At 38.5% G+C, this 21,524-nt stretch overlaps 1 protein-coding gene across 4 annotated transcripts in view; it reads right to left on the bottom strand.

Annotated features, from left to right (window-relative positions):
* The window catches only part of LOC143744800 (uncharacterized), a 178,020-nt gene that overhangs the window by 77,304 nt on the left and 79,192 nt on the right, over nucleotides 1-21,524 (bottom strand). For all 4 annotated transcript variants that reach the window (XR_013205917.1, XM_077236467.1, XM_077236466.1 and 1 more), the window contains one exon: nucleotides 1,145-1,189. Coding sequence is in view for 3 of the 4 variants with exons in the window: in XM_077236467.1 (XP_077092582.1) it covers nucleotides 1,145-1,189 (45 nt within the window). In the remaining variant the exon portion in view is untranslated. The remainder of the gene's footprint in view (nucleotides 1-1,144; nucleotides 1,190-21,524) is intronic.

The following is a 21,524-nucleotide window of genomic DNA, read 5'->3' on the forward strand; positions in this document are numbered from 1 at the left end:
TTTGAAGGAACAGTTTCTGTGTGGGCCTGAGAGTAGCTCATAATGTTAATGCTGATATATACCAAATATGTCATCCACTGCATCAACAGGTAATACCAGAAAAATACCACTGGTACCAAAGGTAAAACATACCATTTTTTACAACGTGCTTCTTCACTAAATAATTAAAAATAATCAAATCAGTTCCTGAACTGTAACAATCTCTAAAACAAGATAGAGAGGCCCTAAAGGTTACTTGGACACTTGAGCAACATATCATTGTATTACATAATAAAATATCAAATCAAAGGGCAGACAGGAATAAAGCACATGTACACTTTCATGTTTCATTTTCATTTCATAAATAGAAGTTTGTGAGGTTTCTTTCAGATGATAAAACAACAACAATAATAATAATCTTTCTTTGAGATTTTGCATCTAATGCAATGACATTGAAACACTTTTAAATTGGACAAAATTAAACAAAAATAAGGTTTCCAAATACTTTATGGGTCTCTCCAAATTCACTTAAAATCCCCCTGTAGGCAATAACTGTATCCATTAAAACTCATCTTACATATTTAAAAGTTTTTTCCTTGAAAAAAAATATATTCATGCCTTAAAATAGCTTGAATGTAACTCTACACCATTGCCTCATATTTAGTATTATCGGTTCTATGAATATGCAAACTAGCCCCGCCTCCACTCACTCACACCAGCTCAGAGATCCACTCGTTGATGATCTCACGTTGACCTGTTTGGTTACAAGGTAGTTTGTGATGTCAGAAACACCAGCATTTTCAAACTGTGTTTTTGAGACTTTCTTCGGTTCACTGCAGTTTTAAGGAGAAAATATTCTGCAATGGTGATGACTTATGAATTTGCACATGGTTTGTCTTAAAGCATATAAAAACACCACACAGACATATAAACAACATTAAAAGCTTGATTTTCACCACAGGGGGACTTCAAGAATTAAGTTAATCTTGAATTAAGTTTATTTTTCTTATCCCGGTTGGCAAGCTAATGATTGGGTGGGCCAGGCTGTCCAGTTTTTAATGGCCAAATATTCAACTTTTACTTTTGGTCTCCCTCATTATATATAATGCCACTTTCTTGTCCACACAAATTTTTTTTTTTCCACAAACTATAAACTAAGTCTTACCGGTGGTCCTGGAGTGCCCGGTTCTCCTGATTTTCCCCGCCGGCCCTGCAACACAGAACATGAGAGAATTAGTAAAGACAGACCATTTCAACAACAGGTTTATGCTTGGCAATGCTGGGTGGCAATTAGAAGACGACAGATCCTCTTGTAGCAGTGACTAATTTGCTTTTAATTAACCGAAAGAAAACAGCTTAATTGCATAGCTCTGTGTGGTGCATCGCTTTCTCTATGCCCCCCAAGTATATCACCCACCTCCCAGCTGTGACAAACCCCGGCCACATCAATCAAAGCAGGCCCTCTGTGACGAACAGAACGGGCCCCTGTGCACGGACCCGAATGCTCGCCTGGACATAATGGACTATTCACAAATATAATAACCGGCTTCAATTCATGTGCTCGAAACACACAAAACGACAAAGTGCATGAGGTGGGCACAATGAAAGCCGTCTAAACTGCCAGTCACCGGTTTAATTTTTCGAAGCGGCACGATGACACGAGCGTATCGAAAAAACTGACATAAAGACAACCTCGAGGAAATTAGTTTCCACATTGTCCCTCGGAGAATGAGCAGGACGTCTCTGCTAAATTAATTTTATGGAGACGTTTTATATACATGCACACGGTGCAATTTCAGCAATATATACACCTTTATTACGAATTCAGCAGGCGGCGGAGGAGGAACCGACTGTTTTTTGTCTTTTTTTTGTATATGTGGGGAGTGTTTGTGAGATCGCTGGTCATGGTTGGATGAAAGAGGAAGTGGAACATTGGACACAAAAGGCAGTGGCTTGTCTGTATCCCCAGAACTGTTCATTTACATAGTCTTTGATTCGACGATGTTGAGTTTGCCAGTGTTCGTCATTGTCATTACCTGCAACATAAAGAACTCCCAAAAACGGAACCACTTTCATCATCAGGTCTTGTATGAATGCATGTGTGCTGGTAATTTTAGAGCAATAAGGGAAAATTAACCTTAATGACAAAACAACCAGAAAGAATCTCAGCAGATACTTGTATCAGACATTGTCTGAAATTCTCTGCGCGGATGTTTCTCTTCTTGATGTCCTGGTGTGTAACTATGGCCTCATTCTAGGTTCTTGTGGATGGTTGCTTGGGTGTTTCTAACTGGTTGTTTACTGGCAGGATAGGCAGATAACTTGATATGGTTTGAGTGCCTCTTTCATGATTCTCAAACATGTTGCTTTATGTTGGTTTTTAGAAGATGGCGGGTGGTCCACCAACCAGTGATGAGCTAATATCTAGCTTGGACCAGCTAAAAAAAAATCCCTAAACGGTTAAACCATGCCCTAACCAGACATAATACAGTGAGATTCCCCGTCCACACCAATGATACACGACTACAAAAAGTAACAGCCAATCAGAAGAGCGCATGGGCGGAGTCTCTTTGCAAGCGCACTGCACTCGCAATAAAATGTATAAGTACATAATCAAATTCATAAATATTACACCCTTTTAAAAATTAAGGCCCCGACATACTTAAAGCGAAATTGAAGAACAAACTAATGTGACATCCTTTCGTACAAAATCAGGCCAAAACGAACTTTGTTTGGAGTTAGAAACAGCTTATCATGGCTGGTAAACATCTTTCTACTACAATCGGTCCGTGGCGATTACATAATAGGTAGGTGTGCGCGGAGGCTCCGCCTTTCACGTGGAAATCTTATCCGGTTCATTTCTTCTGTTCAGTCCGTCGAGGTCAGACGTCCGTGAGTGAAAACATAAACACAATGGAGATCTGATTTATAGTAGAAAACGAAGTTGTACTTCTGATGAAACGAGACACTGACACTGTTTTTCATGTTTAATACGGTAAAGCTGCTTAATTTTTAGCATTCTATGGTATGAAGTTCTATATAAACGTGATGTGACTTTACTGGAGTGCCGAATCAAAGCTCGTGCAAACATCAATGTTGCTATGATCAGATGCTTTTCTTATTATTTATTTTTAAAATTCTTGCTGTTTTCTCAATTTTGTTGTGTTTATTTTGTTATTGAGAGGAAAGCATGCAGCACATATTTACATATTCATCTAAACGCCGCTCTCAGCCTTGTGGGTGACGTCGGATGTTCGCTAACAGTATATCGCTGCTCACGTATTTCGAACCTTGTTTTACCCCTAAAACGAAGAATAAAAAAGAACTTCGCCATGAGTATATCTGGGCATTTAGGGATGTCCCGGTCATGTTTTTTGTGCCCCCGATTCAATCAGTCATTAAATATTGAGTATCTACCAATACAGAGTCTGTCCAATATGTACCTTTTCCTAGTGATTGGTGCACACTTCAAGTACATTAAAGTTGTTCAAATCAATCCAATGCAGGGCCGTGCAGAGAGTTTCTCTTCGGTAGCTCAAATGTAAAAAAGGGGCATCTATCACAACGGAGGATTTCCAATATAACATTTACTATAGTAATTATGATTATAGGCCTATATTATTATAAATATACAATATATTATTCTAATAATAAGATTAGGATAGCCGATACTGATCAGTTAAATAAAAAATATTTAGTGAGTGAACGAAACAATCTTTGTCATAGAATACACTTGTTTGTCCACATTGAGTTCACAGTTTTAACGTTTTAGTTTTCTTTCATTTGTTTTTAAGATATGAGGTTGTCGCTTTCAGTATGGCTATGAAAGGTCACGCAAAATGATATTCAAACTCATGTTAAATTCTTTACACATTAAATAAAGCACATAACCAGAACCTCATTGCCATACTTTGTACGTTGTTGTTCCAGCTGTGACGTCGCAGATTATAGAAACCGTTTCTAAAATAAAATCCCAGTTCGCTTGTCGCATGTTGCCGTCATGGCTGGTTAGGACAAAAACTAACAAGGAAAAGATTCTTTTTATCGCGTTTCTAGTTGCGACACTGTGTTAAGCTGGATTTTCCATCCAATCTCCAATCCAGATGCATGATCCACTTATCAACAAGCCTTTGATTCAACAAACAACAAACTATTTGCATGTATTATTCAGTCTGTAGCATTAACTGAAAAAAAACCCTTTAAACATGAGCAAGATTTATACTAAAGATTAAATTACTGAAATAACAAGATCAAACCACTCCTCCTATTCATCTACTGCAAATATTTCTGTAAAATATCAATTATAACTGAAGTAGTTCAGTAATGCCATCATAATTATGATTGTTCTGCTACAGTAAGCAAGGCATTAGAATAAATTAGGAATATAAGGAAATATTAAAGAGAAAATATGTAATTCTCAATATGTAATATGTAATTCTCATGGCTTTGAAAGTTTATATCCATCATCTGATTATGCTGTTCAGTGATAATGAGTATGGGTGTTATCAGCAGTAATGATGTTAACACGATTCAGATTCTGCACAACAGTTCAATAAACGGTTTGTTCACGTTTCAGCCTGTGCTTTCTGAAAAACATAAGACAACAAAAGCTATATGAAAAAAATATATATATTATGCCAAACAGATGATGAATGATGCATTTTCTAATTATCTTCTCCTTCTGTCCCTTAAATATTGCTCTTATGTGAATACTAATATCTTGGTGGCCATAAGATCCAACTCATACATTATGCAGGGCAAAAGTTGTAGATTACATTGATACGATAAATCTGCATGTTAAACACCATTCAAGGTTTCACAATCCAGTAAAGTGGAAGTCGGAAAAAGATGGCATGTTGAAATAATGACTTGATCTGATAATTGAGAGTGCCTCGCAAACCACAGGTCTGGGTTTTTTTTCAAGTTGTTCATTGGCTCAATACAATTTGCAGCCAACACCCCTGTTACATGATCCTTAATAAATCATTTGAATGTGCTGATTTGGTGCTCAGTTGCACAGTTGTGCTACTTCAAGTGTGAAGCCTTCAGTTGCTAAAGCTTTGAGTACACTTGCAAGTGTTTCTTGCAAGTACCTTTATACTTTCAAGTAAAATCCTGGCTAAACACAAACACATATTTCCAGAAACGATTTACCCTGTAGTTGTTGGTTTTTTCTGAAAGATGAAGGGCATGCACACTACCTTCTAAAAAGAAAGAAAGCAAACTGGATCTAACCAGGACAGAAAGAGACATGGACGCACCACACCATGAGAACAAGTCCCTCAGAGTGTCTAGTTTGAGAAACAGATGCCTCACTAGCGCATTTTTTGTATAAAAATGGAAATTCACTGAATAAACAAAACACCAGCTTCATCTGTGAAGTGAAGAGCAAACTCTGAGATGATGCTGGCCTTTACATAGAGTTTAAAAAAGAAGCCACATCTGACACTGACAAAGAAGAACAGGGTTAAAAATGGGCAAAAGAACATATACTAGATGCAGACTATTATTAAAGGGATAGTTCACCTAAAAAAATATTTTAAAGAATATTGGTAACCAGACAGTTGATGGTTAGCAATTGACTTCCATAGTAGGAAAAACAATTCTATGGAAGTCAATGGGGTCCCATCAACTGTCTGGTTAGCAACATTCTTCAAAATATCTTCTTTTGTGTTCAACAGAAGAAAGAAACTCAGGATTGGAACAACATGAGGATGAGTTAATGCAACATTTTATTTTGGGGTGAACTGTCTCTTTAAAGGGGTGGTTGATTAAGATTTTACTTTTCTAACTTTAGTTTGTGTGTAATGTTGCTGTTTGAGGATAAACAACATCTGCACAGTTACGACGCTTAAAGTTCAAAGCAAAGAGAGATATTTTCTTTTAAAGAAATTGCTTTTTAAAGACTATACAACAAACGGCTTGTAGTGACTACACAAGCTTCCTCTCGGGTTAGTGACATCACAAACCCTAAAATTTACATAAACCTCGCCCCCGGGAACGTGATTTATATACTGAAATAAATTATAAACGCAACAATTTTGTTTTTGCCCCCATTTTTCATGAGCTGAACTCAAAGATTTACACTTTTTCTATGTACACTAAAGGCCTATTTCTCTCAAATATTGTTCACAAATCTGTCTAAATCTGTGTTAGTGAGCACTTCTCCTTTGCCTAGATAATCCATCCACCTCACAGGTGTGCTCGCTTTTCACGCTCGAATTTGCGATCACGTGTACTCTGTGTATAGGCCTAATTTGCAGGTATCAGAGAGCTGATATCAATATGCCAGGTATTAAAATCATTTTTATCAGCAGCCATATCACCCTGTAGCCCAAGACTGGTTGCCCACTGAAGCATAGCAGGGTTGAGCCTGGTCAGTACCTGGATGGGAAACCTCCTGGGAAAACTAGCTGCTAATAGAGGTGTTAGTGAGGTCAGCTCACCCTGTTGTCTGTGTGGGTCCTAAAGCCCCAGTATAGAGAAGGGGACAGAGGTCCTGACTCTCTGTGGTCATTAAAAATCCCAGGATGTCCTTCAAAAGAGTAGGGGTGTAACCCGGTATCCTGAGCAATATTTGCCCAGTGGCCTCTGTCCATCATCATGGCCTCCTAATCATCTCCATGAGACCCAAGGAAAAAAAAGTGTCACCAAATTTGTTTTGTTTTGTGTGATTTCCTACTTATTTGGGGGGGAAAAAAAAACATTCTACGAGTTTTTACATTTTATTTTTATTTTTCATTTTAAAGCATGTCCACTGTAGTGGACCACGGGGCCAATTTAGTTTGAAAAGACAGCCGAACTCAGAAAGCAAAAACATTTACAGAATATGGCTGTAGAGTGATATTAATCCAACTATAAATTTAACATAAAAACTAAACAAAAGCAAATTATCATTCTGTATTGTTTCACTTGCTTAGCGCTGAAAGTCCTGGAACAGTTTAGTTCTAAAAGACAGCCGAACTCAGAAAACAAAACAAAAAATGGCTGTAGAGTGAAATAAATCCAAGAATAAATTAAACATAAAACAAATCTAAAGTAATTATTATTCTGGATTATTTGACTTGCTTATTGGTGATACTGCTGGTAGCATTTTCTCTTTTTGGTAATGCAGAGAAACATCTTTCATTTGGTACACCTCATGTACATCTTGCTTTTGCAGCCCTTATTTCTGCACCTTTCTGCATGGTTGATTTCTACCATGTCTGGCATGTGGGTGGCTCCTAGTCTGCACACAGATGGTTCCGGCTGCCACCAAGTAAAATGAGGATCCTCATTTTAGTTGGTGGCTCATACTCTTTTTCACTTGTTTCCCTTTTGTCATCAAGTTCTGGACATTCCAACAGGTGCAATTTGAAGTCCAGGTACTGTTTGGTGTTCATCGCTGATCTGTTAAGTGCTTTGCTGTCAGACTTGTATTGGATCCACGAGTTTGTGATGGCAACATTAAAGAAGTGAGTAATTACACGCAATGTCCATTTCTTGGACCTATTTGACATGCGATGAAAGCTCAGCATGCGGTCACACAGGTCCACGAAGAATAGGTGACTTCCAGTGGGAACAGACTCAACCATGCATAGGACTGCTGCTTGTCCAACTCCCAGTCTTTGGCCAATGAATGTATTCTTCCCTTGGTACACTTCAAAATCCAGCATCAGACCATTTGTAGAAGCAAGGACGAAGACCTTTAGGCCAGTAGGGTTTGGCTTGCCTGGAACATGTTGTCTGACTGGACAGCTGCCTGTGAAAGAAATGATTTGCTCATCAATGCAGACATTCTCTGTCTTTGGGAGGTTGAGGCAGCCTTGCCTCACGCGGTCAAGTAATTGCCTGGCTTTCCAAAGAATGTCTGCCTTCTTTGTTTTCTCTGTTATAGCCAGGTCATCCACAATCTTGAGTGAGTTTCTTAGCTTGAAAAACCTATACCTTGTCATTTTGCTGCTTATAACTGGTGTTACATCCTGAGGACGTATTATGTAAAGTGTTTTTTATGCAGTTTACTTTGTTAAATATTGTTGTTTTTGTTGTGTGCTCTGTCAGTCTCTCCCTCACTCTGATTGCCTTGCAGCTAATTAGCCACACCTGAGGCTCGTAAGGAGAGTTACAGAGCTACGCTACTACAGGTCCTTCTCAAAAAATTTGCATATTGTGATAAAGTTCATTATTTTCCATAATGTAATGATAAAAATTAAACTTTCATATATATTATATTCATTGCACACCAACTGAAATATTTCAGGTCTTTTATTGTTTTAATACTGATGATTTTGGCATACAGCTCATGAAAACCCAAAATTCCTATCTCAAAAAATTAGCATATTTCATCCGACCAATAAAAGAAGTGTTTTTAATACAAAAAAAGTCAACCTTCAAATAATTATGTTCAGTTATGCACTCAATACTTGGTCGGGAATCCTTTTTCAGAAATAACTGCTTCAATGCGGCGATGCTTGGAGGCAATCAGCCTGTGGCACTGCTGAGGTGTTATGGAGGCCCAGGATGCTTCGATAGCGGCCTTAAGCTCTTCCAGAGTGTTGGGTCTTGCGTCTCTCAACTTTCTCTTCACAATATCCCACAGATTCTCTATGGGGTTCAGGTCAGGACAGTTGGCAGGCCAATTGAGCACAGTAATACCATGGTCAGTAAACCATTTACCAGTGGTTTTGGCACTGTGAGCAGGTGCCAGGTCGTGCTGAAAAATGAAATCTTCATCTCCATAAAGCTTTTCAGCAGATGGAAGCATGAAGTGCTCCAAAATCTCCTGATAGCTAGCTGCATTGACCCTGCCCTTGATAAAACACAGTGGACCAACACCAGCAGCTGACATGGTACCCCAGACCATCACTGACTGTGGGTACTTGACACTGGACTTCAGGCATTTTGGCATTTCCTTCTCCCCAGTCTTCCTCCAGACTCTGGCACCTTGATTTCCGAATGACATGCAAAATTTGCTTTCATCCGAAAAAAGTACTTTGGACCACTGAGCAACAGTCCAGTGCTGCTTCTCTGTAGCCCAGGTCAGGCGCTTCTGCCGCTGTTTCTGGTTCTAAAGTGGCTTGACCTGGGGAATGCGGCACCTGTAGCCCATTTCCTGCACACGCCTGTGCACGGTGGCTCTGGATGTTTCTACTCCAGACTCAGTCCACTGCTTCCGGAGGTCCCCCAAGGTCTGGAACCGGTCCTTCTCCACAATCTTCCTCAGGGTCCGGTCACCTCTTCTCGTTGTGCAGCGTTTTTTGCCACACTTTTTCCTTCCCACAGACTTCCCACTGAGGTGCCTTGATACAGCACTCTGGGAACAGCCTATTTGTTCAGACATTTCTTTCTGTGTCTTACCCTCTTGCTTGAGGGTGTCAATGATGGCCTTCTGGACAGCAGTCAATTCGGCAGTCTTACCCATGATTGCGGTTTTGAGTAATGAAACAGGCTGGGAGTTTTTAAAAGACTCAGGAATCTTTTGCAGGTGTATAGAGTTAATTAGTTGATTCAGATGATTAGGTTAATAGCTCGTTTAGAGACCCTTTTCATGATATGCTAATTTTTTGAGATAAGAATTTTGGGTTTTCATGAGCTGTATGCCAAAATCATCACTATTAAAACAATAAAAGACCTGAAATATTTCAGTTGGTGTGCAATGAATCTAAAATATATGAAAGTTTAATTTTTATTATTACATTATGGAAAATAATGAACTTTATCACAATATGCTATTTTTTTGAGAAGGACCTGTATAAGAGAGCAGAGTGAACACTGCTTGAGGAGGTTCACTTCTCCCTTGCACCAGACTTGTGTGTTGCTGCAATTAAGTGTGTTGTCCTGGTGTGTTGCTGCAATTAAGTGTGTTGTCCTGGTGTAGTGCAGTTGGACATGTTTTTTGGTGTGCTTGTGTGTTAATACAATCTCTTTTTTTTCTTCTTTATGACTTTGTTTGGTGAGTAAAAGGTATTATATTATACAACTTTTGTTTATTTTGATACGGAAAGCAGTAGGGAGATTGAGTCCTTTTTTATATATTAATCCTTGTTTTTTGGTGAGTCCGGGAGTGGAGGGAAGCATATGCTGTTTATTTATTTTCTTTTGCCTGTGTAGGTCATTTAGATCTCCTTCCAATAGTAAGTTTCCTCTTTTGTTTGTTGTTTTGGTGTGACCTTCTCCCGGAGACTGAACGCTTCCATTTTCTTTGTTTAAATTCAATAAATCATTTTACTTTTGCATCAAGTGTTGGCTCACATTTCTGGGGCAGAGGACTGAAGAGAACCCTCCACGTTCACGTTTTTTTAATTTAATTTAAGTTTGTTACCCTCTCCCAACCCTAGACTAGGAGCAGATCGTAACAACTGGCACTTTTGTTTTTTTGACCCAGAACATTTTAATTCTGGGATATCCTAGGCAGGCCATGTGGATCGAAATACCAAGCAAAATCTTAATTTCTTGTGGAGTAGTATTTAGAGACACTCCTCTAGTTTGTAGCTCTCTTTGATTTGTAAATTCAGCCAAATTCTTGAAAATTTGGTTGTCAATATACTAGGGAAAGTACTGAATTGGACTCCAGTCTGCATGGGCAGTAGGGTCATCTTTATAGTCAGGAAGCCCAGGTGGTACAGGTCTGAATCTATTAGGATGGGAACAAAACACAATAAATGAAAGCTAATATGAATAATAATTAAACCCCAAACAAATCTGTTTGAATCTATAGATGTGATTTGGTCTCCTGTTGACCACTTGTAAGTAAAAACTTTGCATTTTTTAGCCAATTTGTATATTTCATGATACCAAGTGGATAATCTTCAAGTCTCACTGATAAATTATATTTATCACTGATGATTTATCACTGGCTGTAGTGAATAGTGAGTGTGTGTGGCTAACTACCAGAACTGAAAAAATGATCCTGGAACTAAGTAATTCATAATTAATTCATACATTTGAGTCTCTTGCATTTTCTTGCTCTTCTTCACCATCTTCTTGTACATCAGGTTCAAATTCATCCTCATCTCTCTCCTCATCTGACAGGTCTAAGTCTGAATCTCCCTCAACTATCTTAAAAAGAATCCTCTCTGCTTCAGTTATGTCTCCTACATTGTACAACATGGAGTCATTAAGTACATTAAGATGGTCCTGGTGTCCACTTATTGACATTCATAAAAAATGATAATATTTTGAAACACAAACAATTTAACTGCTTTCAGAACTAAATGTATTATTCCTGAAACTTTAATAAACAATTATATATATGATAGTAATAGTAAAAAAAAAAAAACATTAAAAAAGCATTATTTTACATACCTCTCTCTTTTCCGTAAAATGTGCTTGTTTTTATGGTGGCCATTTTGGATGCAGAGTAGGAAGTAGTTCCTTGCATCCCAGCCAATCAAATGACATATCAATAGAAAGCCCAGAATGTCCTCTGTACAGTACAGCAGAAATTGATCCGTTGCATCATCCAGGTGATTCTGCTCATTGGTGGATGTTGAAGAGATTCCCCCCTTCTATGTAAAGCACTTTAAGTGCTTAGAAAAGCGCTATATAAGTGTAATGAATTATAATTGCTGATGCACTGTGCTGCAACTCTGCAGCTTGTGCTGTATTTCAGTTTATAATTGTAGTGTCCATTGTCCAACTAAACTAAATGGTTTTAATCTGTGTAAAAAAATCAAAAATACAATGCCGGGGTGAGCAAGTAATGAAATCCGTGTACGGCCCAACACTGTGTAACACCGGTAACACCTACAATGGCAACAAGCGCACTGACAAGTAAATAAGGTCTTTGAAATAAAAAATAATAATTGTCAGACCGGGTCATATAATATTTATATGTACAGTACATAAAATAAAGTGCTTATAGCTGTGGGATGACCTGTTCAGACAAGGGCATCTCTACATGGCAGAAAAAAGAGCCTTAATTGTGTGACACTTCACCCTTTCACACAGACCCAGATCACTCACACACAGCATCAGCTCGCTTTCCTCTCACCCTGTTGCTATGCAACACAGGGGCCTATAAATTTGACAAAATTGATTATTATAAGTTCTTGTGAGGGCCAAGTTTAGGTCACAGACATACATTAGGGAGCAACAGCTGTGGGAGGTGTGTGTGTGTGTGTGTGTGTGTGTGTGTGTGTGTGTGTGTGTGTGTGTGTGTGTGTGTGTGTGTGTGTGTGTGTGTGTGTGTGTGTGTGTGTGTGTGTGTGTGTGTGTGTGTGTGCGTGCGTGCGTGCGTGCGTGCGTGCGTGCGTGCGTGCGTGCGTGCGTGCGTGCGTGCGTGTGTGTGTGTGTAAAGCATGTATGAGAGAAAGGGGAAAAGAATGACTGATTAATGATTGTTTACATGCACAGATTTCCAACTCAAATGAACTCATCCAATTGCAGAGTCTGGAGGTACACAACCCTAAACTCTGTAATCCTATGAAAATATCCCTTCACACGAGCATCACAGATATTCTCAACAATATTTCTATGTATACAAAGAGTCACATTTATTTATCATACTGACTAGAAGCAATGGGAATGGAACTACTCTGGTTCTGATTCCACAATATTAACTACACTACCATTCAAAAGTCTGGGGTCAGTAAGATTTTTTTCATTAAAGAAATTAATACAAGGATGCATTAAATTGATTAAAAGAGACACTAAAGATATTCATAATGTTACAAAAGATTTTTATTTCAAATAAATTATGATCTTTTGCACTTCAATTATCAAATAATTGGATAGATCAAATCAGCATATTAATGATTTCTGAAGGATCATGTGACACTGAAGACTGAATGACTGCTGAAAATACAGCTTTGCCATCACAGGTATAACTTCTATTTTCAAAATATTAAAAAAGAAAACAGTTGTTTTAAATTATAATAATATTCCACAATATTACGCTATTTTTACCTATTTTTTTAAACATAATAAATCTGATTGACCCGAATGTTTTGAAATGTAGTGTGTAGCAATGTTCAGGGAAGAAGGATGCGGGAACCGGCCAACAATCAAAATTAATTTTATTTAAAATAAAACAAACAAACCAAAATACCGCCAGCAGCCCCTCGCGGACGACTGCTGGCTACCAAAAATAAATATAACTGCCAGCAGCCCCTCGCGGACGACTGCTGGCTAAAATAAAATACAAAAGCAAAACACAACTAAAACACAGGCCTGTTCCTCTCTCAATCATAAACGTTGTCGCTCCTCCTTTATGCTTCCGCTCCTCCGTGAGAGCCTGGTACCCACGAGCCTGTGCCTACTCCCCCCCGGCGGCGGTGATCTCTTGGGGGTATGGACCGACAAGCCGATGGAAACGGAGACGGAAGCATGAGGAGCGACAGATCGAGAGAGGGGAGAAAAATAAAATAAAAAAACTTGGTCCGACTCCCACAACGCGCTGCCATCTGGTCCCCCACCAGCTGGGCGATCTCCTCCGCGGTGCCTGGCGGTGATGCTGGGTAGCCCTCAGTGGACGGCTCGACGCTCCTCCGCTGCCCGGTGGACGGTGACGGCTCCTCGGGTGCCTTGGGCAGACGGCAGGAGTCCCCCGCTCCCTGCTCCTCCCCTTCTTTGGTGGACGGCAGCAGGCTCTGGCCCACGGCGAGCGGCGGCGACTCCTCCTCTCCCTCCTGGATGGCAGACGCCCCTCCAATACCCAGGCGGCCGGCAGCGAGCTACAATACCCAGGCGGCCGGCAGCGAGCTCATCCTGTTCGCTACATAATGTATATACTGTAACTAAACATACTTACAAGAATTGAGTACAACTAGGGCTGGGCGATAAAACGATAATTATCGTGATATAATTTTTCTCGATAAAACGATATCAAGAGTTCGAAAAATGTTCGATAATGTTTATGCGCCAAAAGCGGAACGAAACTCATATGAACCGTGCGCCACATGGACCATTTATCTGCTCAGCTCAAAGTCCAAACCAAGGGGGTAATCCATCAGCCGGAAACTGAAGGCTCGCGGGGGCCACCATTGTATTAGAACTTCACCTGCTGTTAGCATTCCATTGACTCCCATTCATTTTGGCGTCACTTTGACAGCGAATAGCTTTACATCCGAGGCGTCCAAAGACTTAATTTTTCCATTATTTATTTCTAAAGAAACACGACAATGTATAAAAGGCTCCATTACTTTGTATCTTACGTTATGGCCCCGTAGAAGCCGTCTTTGTAAAAATAGGCTAACGATTGCGTCATAACCACGCGACTTTCTGTCGCACAAAAGAGACATTACCGTATAGACAGGAGGAGAAGCTCGCAGCCAATCTTTTACTGTCTATGAGGCAATCGTAGGGACATGGGGGCATAAAGTCAAGGGAGAAGCCCATAGATGGAGAGTCCATAAAAGCAACGGGACAAAATATTTCAAAAACTTTTTTGAGGAATTAGGTGATTCAGATTTGTCTTGGCACAGCTACTAGAAGATTTGCAACGGTCAGACTGTCGTCAAGCTCAGTTTGAGCCTGCGCAGTACGCTCGGCCATCAGGAAGTGAGTGCTTTAATCGGGCTTCAGTTTTCTCCGTTGAAATCAAGGGAGTCACTGTGTTCATTTCTTTTACGGTCTATGGTCCCAAGATGTCAGCGCCATATCGGGACAATGGCAGCTTCACTTCTCGCCATGGAAGAGAGCGAAGGGGCGTCGTCCATCTTTTTTTACAGTCTATGGAGCAGACGCGTTTACTATGATCGGTCTCGGTCACGAGATCCAGTGAGAAGTGCTTGATCAGCGAAGAACACAAATGTCTCAGTGATTTAAACCAGTTTAAAGGCAGATGAAACAGCACTGACAAACAGGAGAAACACTGTGCGCAACGATACAGTCAGAATCTGAATTGATACTGAATCCATTTACCGTGGATTTACTGTAACGTTAGCCTAGTAATATTAACTGCACCATGAAATGTGGGATATACATATTGAATTGTATTATATTATTAATGTAGACAATGTATTAAATGACTAATGGAATTTAATTACAGTATTTAATAATGTATTTAGGCTACTTCTTTAGTTTTTCATATAAATACCATAGAAACCATAAAGTTACATTTTGCCATGATAGTGAGGTACTATAGGCTATTCCTGGTTTTATCTGTGGTTATCATGATCTAAATGCATGACCAATGGTTAATTTTAATACAACTCAAACAGTAAGAATATTACATTTTACTAAATAAAAATGTGGTCGTTAAAATTTTTTAACAGATGTTACTGTTTTTGTTAATGAACATAAATTTAACATAGTAGTATTAGCTTGAGTTAGGATGCAGATTTACTGTCAACTCACTGTCAAATATGCGTTTCGAGACAAAACATGTAATATTAATATTGCAGCCTGCACTGCAAACTGCGCTGAAGATACGTGCCATCAAAGTTAGGTACAAACCTGTTTCAAGACTTGAAAAAATATCCCCCATTAGCACATGCAGAAAATAAGAAATATATTTTTCTATTCAGATATTTATTATGTTAAGGAAAAATTACAAATGTTTGAATGTTCTACCTCAGATTTGTGAAATGTTCACTTGTTTGGCAAGTGTTTGTCATGATATGTTCTGACGATAAAGAGTAGCCTAGTTTAAAACTACAATTAACGCTCCGGTTTCTAGAACTTTCACTTAGGAGCAAAAATCTCCCTTTAAACTTGAAAGAAATAAAGATTTGACATTTATCGTGATAATTATCGATATTGACTGATATAAAAAAAATTATTGTGATAATTTTTTTTGCCCATATCGCCCAACCCTAAGTACAACATAAAAATAGTAGTGTGCAGTTCGAATTGAACATGAAAGTGGTTCAATGAGTAGCCTATGCCAAGAACCATTCCACACTATTCAGTGAGTGAGAGAGTCATTGTAGGCCAGTTCATTGTAGGCTTAAGTTTAACTGATTTATAAAGAACAACCAGCTAATATGAGTAATTTGTTTAGGATTTGGACTCCACTGGTCTCATTGTATTAGCAAAGACATTAGGCCCTTTAACACATACTGTACAATCTATTCTGGAAAATTACTGGCACGTTTGAGCTTCTGCAAGAACCAAAGAGGTTTATTCTTGTGTTACTGGCACGTTTGAGCTTCTGCAAGAACCAAAGAGGTTCATTCTCGTGTTACGCAGCAAGTTTGAGCTTCTCCAAGAACCAATGAGGTTCATTCTCATGTTACGCAGCAAGTTTGAGCTTCTGCAAGAACCAATGAGGTTCATTCTCATGTTACGCAGCAAGTTTGAGCTTCTGCAAGAACCAAAGAGGTTTATTCTCGTGTTACTGGCACGTTTGAGCTTCTGCAAGAACCAATGAGGTTCATTCTCGTGTTACACAGCAAGTTTGAGCTTCTGAAGGAACCAATGAGGTTCATTCTCATGTTACGCAGCAAGTTTGAGCTTCTGCAAGAACCAAAGAGGTTTATTCTCGTGTTACGCAGCACGTTTGAGCTTCTCCAAGAACCAATGAGGTTCATTCTCGTGTTACGCAGCACGTTTGAGCTTCTGCAAGAACCAATGAGGTTCATTCTCGTGTTACGCAGCACGTTTGAGCTTCTGCAAGAACCAATGAGGTTCATTCTCGTGTTACACAGCAAGTTTGAGCTTCTGCAAGAACCAATGAGGTTCATTCTCGTGTTACGCAGCACGTTTGAGCTTCTGCAAGAACCAATGAGGTTCATTCTCGTGTTACGCAGCACGTTTGGGCTTCTGCAAGAACCAATGAGGTTCATTCTCATGTTACGTAGCATGTTTGAGCTTCTACAAGAACCAATGAGGTTCATTCTTATGTTACGCAGCACGTTTGAGCTTTTCCAAGAACCAATGAGGTTCATTCTTGAGGTTCATAAGTTTTTTGGTTGAGCTTCGGTTGTTTATGTTCGCTGATCAATGTTTATATGTGAATAAAAGCCTAAATTAAAGCTGTTCGACATATAAAGCGATAAAGTCTCTTCAGAAAATTTGGACTAAACAGCTCAATTCATATGGATTAGATTTACTAATTGAAATGTCAAAGTGGTATTTGCTTCAAATTCTTGTCATTTTACAGTAATTTACTGGGTTTACTGGGTGAAATGGGCTATTGTCTATTTATTGTTTGTATTATTGTAATGGCCCCTTTCACATGAAATTTCAATTCAGATTTCAAGCTCACAACTTGTTATTTCTGTTGCTGTGGTACTGAAGATTCAATCTCTATTCAGCAGAGTATTCAGTATTCAGTGGAGGAATTCACACATTACAGAACCGTTAATAAAACCAAACACGGGAGATCCCCAAACTCTGGACAGACATTTGCAAAGCCTTATCTGAAAGGTTTTATCATGTGCTTTAATCTTTCATGTGAACCGTGCCCCAACACAGTCAGGCCTGGAGAATGCCAGCGTACCCGCAGAACGGAGTACACTAAAATGAGATGGGTTGCTTACATCTAACCCACTTCTGTCTCGCCAGGAGCAAAGCAAACAAACATCAACCTGGGTAATCTTTAAAGCAGCACTCTAATCCTGATCTGAAATGTCAACAGTCTCACTGAGACCCACCTGGGTCAGGTGCCATGGATTACAGAATATGTGTTAAGTGACGCATGGGGGTGAGGAGGAGGAAATGACGGACATAAAAGCACATCTTGCATTTCAAAAACTCCAGTAATCTGCTGTAAACACACTCTCCTACAAAGAAGAGGTCAGATAATAAACCAGAGAGAGCCTGTAATGTCTGCCATTAGAGAATCTAATCCTCTATATATATAATGTTTGGAAAGGAAATCTCTTTCACTTACATGCATATTCCTCAAGACATTCTGCTGTTGAGATTAAAGTCTAACAATTTGAAGGACATTTCAATTGTAATTTGGGCTTCTTTTAATAAAAATGATGGATGGAAATGATGGATGCCAGCATAATGTTGCCTTTTCTACCTTCAGCCTTCTTGACCACACATATATGATGCCTTAAAATGCTGGTAGGCAGCTCACTGAGTTTTGGAACAGTGCTACAGATCTACCAGTAATAGCCTATATTTTCTTTATTGCATTTCCAAGTAGTATTTCTCCTGTGCTCTCTTTTCCCACTCAGAATCGACAGGAATCAAAGAAAGTGGCTTCTCTGTAATTGTTTAATTAAAAATCTGCAGAACAATAAATACTCATCCAATTTAGCTCTTATCACTCATTACAGTTGCCCACAATATTTTGTGGATGCTTTTGTATATATACACAGGTGTTGTTGCACTGCTTAAATGCAATGCGAAACATCCATGAAACACACGCTACAGGACATGACAGCCACCAGCCAGTGTCTTGTCTCCATGGTTACAGGTTGCTCCTCTAGTGATATCTGATAAAATGAAGTCTCTTTTGTGCCAATTGATCCTGTGCTTCACCACTGGTGTCATCGTGATTCATCTGGGTGCCACACAAGCGGTTGTGGGTGCTGGTGATTCACACTCAACCATCATTGCCACAGACAGATAGTCAGACCCACACAACAGTTTATATTAGGGCTGGGTTTAAAAAAAATCTCATTTTAAAGAACTGATATTGATTCTTAAAGGGATAGTGTACCTAAAAATGAAAATTCTGTCAGTAATTACTCACGCTCATGTCGTTCCAAACCCGTAAGACTTTCGTTCATCTTCGGAACACAAATGAAGATCTTTTTGATGAAATCTGAGAGCTTTCTGTCCCTCCATAGACAGCTACCACTTTGATGCTTTAAAAAGTTTATAAAGAGAGAATTAAACTAGTCAATATAAATTGAACATTTATCTTCAGACAATTTGGACTAAACCGATCGATTTATATAGATTGAATTTAAGATTGAATTCACATATACTTTGTGTTCTGAAGATGAACGAAAGTCTTGCGGGTTTGGAATGATATGATGGATAGTAAATGAAGACAGAATTTTAATTTTTTGGTGAACTATGCTTTTAGAATCCCAAGAATCAATCTTTCAGTCTATCCTGTTTTCAGGTTTCGAACAATGTCAAGTAATGTTATATTCACCTCAAAAGCCATTAGGCGCATTTTGATAAAAATATCAACTATATTGCATATTCATTGTATTTTTATTCGACCTGTTCTTCAATATTTATTGTGTTTGAATAAATGATTTGTGTTTTTATGAAAGCCATAATTTAAATGTTTATATTAAAAAAAAAAACTTTTTTTTTCAATTTTGAATGACATAATCAGAACGTTATTATTATTAAAAAGTGTAATTATGTATGTAGCCTCAAATTAGTTCATTTTAACCTTTAATATGATATTGATGTACCTACTGGATTCCCTGTATAGTTTATAGCTTTATATTAACTTTTGGACTAATGTTGTTATAATGAAATAAATAAAAATTAATGTTTCTTGAGGAAATTGACCATGTACGGCACCTTAAACAAAAAACTATAGGAAAAAAATAAATTCAGCTTTGCCATCACAGTTATAAATAATATTTTAAAATATATTAAAATAGAAAATAATATTTTAAATTGTATTAATATTTCACAACAAAACTAGTTTTCTATATTGTTGATCAAATAAATGCAGCCTATAATACATCTATCTATCTATCCTGCTATCTATCTATCTATCTATCTATCCTGCTATCTATCTATCTATCTATCTATCTATCTATCTATCTATCTATCTATCTATCTATCTATCTATCTATCTATATCTACACACAGTATTATAGTTATTCACATAAAAATGAGGATGTCTCAACTCAAAAAAACAACTGGAATGTGTACAGCATTCCTACTGGATTTGGATTTTGGAACCAATAACCAATATTAAGAGAATCAAGTAGAATCACTTAGGAATTAAATAAAATCCTACTGGATAAAATGATTTTGAAAAGATTTTATGATCCTTATTATTTGATTCCTATAGTCTTATTGGAAAATGTACTGCTGCAGCTTTTTAACAAATCTCGTTTGGAATCCTGAAAGAAAATTCCTATTAGGATCGACTCCAAATCAGAATACAATGTTCAATAGGATTCTAAAGCATATTTTGAGGTATGGAAAATCACACATCGGCACACATCCACACATGCAAATCCCCTTATATAACTGGCAATAATGTACTTGATATGGACATACACATACATTAGCAAAGAATAAATAATCATCGCAGCATCCCAGCGGTTGCCATGGCACCCTCCCTATCTGGAACTGATGCGACAGATATCTGGCCTCTGACTGATGAAAAACTGGCAAGAGTGAGACATTCCCAACACACACCTTTGATCAGCCTCTCGGTCAAACCAGGATAACACGACGCTAACCTTTCTCATCTCAACACTCATAATCGCCAAACACTTGCAATTACCTCAAATGCCAGCAGCAGACAAACATTGCTAATTAATTCAATAATTAAGATTGATTCTGAAATGTTACCTTCCCCCCCCCCCTTCTGCAGATGTGTTCTTCCCAGAGATCATTTGAGCTGCGCTTTGAGCACACCTTTGGGCAAGTACGATTTCTGACAAGGACTGCAGATGATTTAGTTCTGTAATGCTTTGGATGTGTTCTGAACTGATGAATTAGTCAAATAAGATCTTATGTCCAATACAGCGTTTTAGCAGACACTTTCTTAACTAAAGCAAATGGCAAGTCCAGTCACCCTGAAGCAAAACCTGAGAAGTGACTTGCTCAAGGCACGATGATGATAACAGTACTGCTTAAATTCATGAACCACAAAAAAACATGTTTGGCATTCAAACTTTCAAAGACTAGTAAGGCAGCATCCTGTTTTGTTGAAGCCATCAGTCTGCATTATTTTAACTTATTCTTTTAAATAATCATGTTTAATAGAATTCCCGATGAAAAACTACAATACCCATGATTCTTCAAAGGAATCCCCACCAGAGAATCAAAACAAGCAGATTGTGCCGGTCAGTCAGTCTGCCTACACTCTCAAACTACTTAACCTTTAAACGCATACCTTGGGTCTTTAGTGACCTGGGATGTTATTCACTACTCTACTCCTAAATCATTTTTTAAAAGTTAGACATCAACTTTCTTAGTAATTCCTCATTCAATTCCTTATAAGCCATATAACACGAAAAAAACATATAAAAGAATGCCTGTTTTCCCATTCAATTTTTGCTAAAATTGTATAGAGTCGCTAACGACCCGAGGTTTGTAACAGTGTAAAAAAGTTTATTTTTTTCTGCACAACTATAATTGAATCTTTGATGTCTGAATAAGTGCAATTCACCTTTGTTCCACACGGTGGCAATGTCTGATACACAATGATGAAGTGACGTTTCACTCACACGGTGCATCCCAATTCGCATACTAGCCATCATAAATAGTATTCGAAAATAGAATTAGTAAATCCCAAATCGTAGTATGTTGAAATGAGTGTTACAAAGATACCCGGATGGTCTACTATTTCCGGTCAGAATCCGAAGTGTGGCTAATATTGCCCACAACCCATTGCGGGTTGGATGAGGATTCGTTTAGAACTACTAACACAAGTTAAAAGTGTTAAAAACATGGAGGATGTGCGAGACCGGCGGTTAGAGAGGTTTAGATAAAGGAGTTTGAGAGTGATTAATTAT

This window comes from Siphateles boraxobius, unplaced genomic scaffold (genome assembly GCF_051911475.1).
Source record: "Siphateles boraxobius isolate OS27281-9 unplaced genomic scaffold, OSU_SipBor_1 20, whole genome shotgun sequence".
Taxonomy (NCBI): domain Eukaryota; kingdom Metazoa; phylum Chordata; class Actinopteri; order Cypriniformes; family Leuciscidae; genus Siphateles; species Siphateles boraxobius.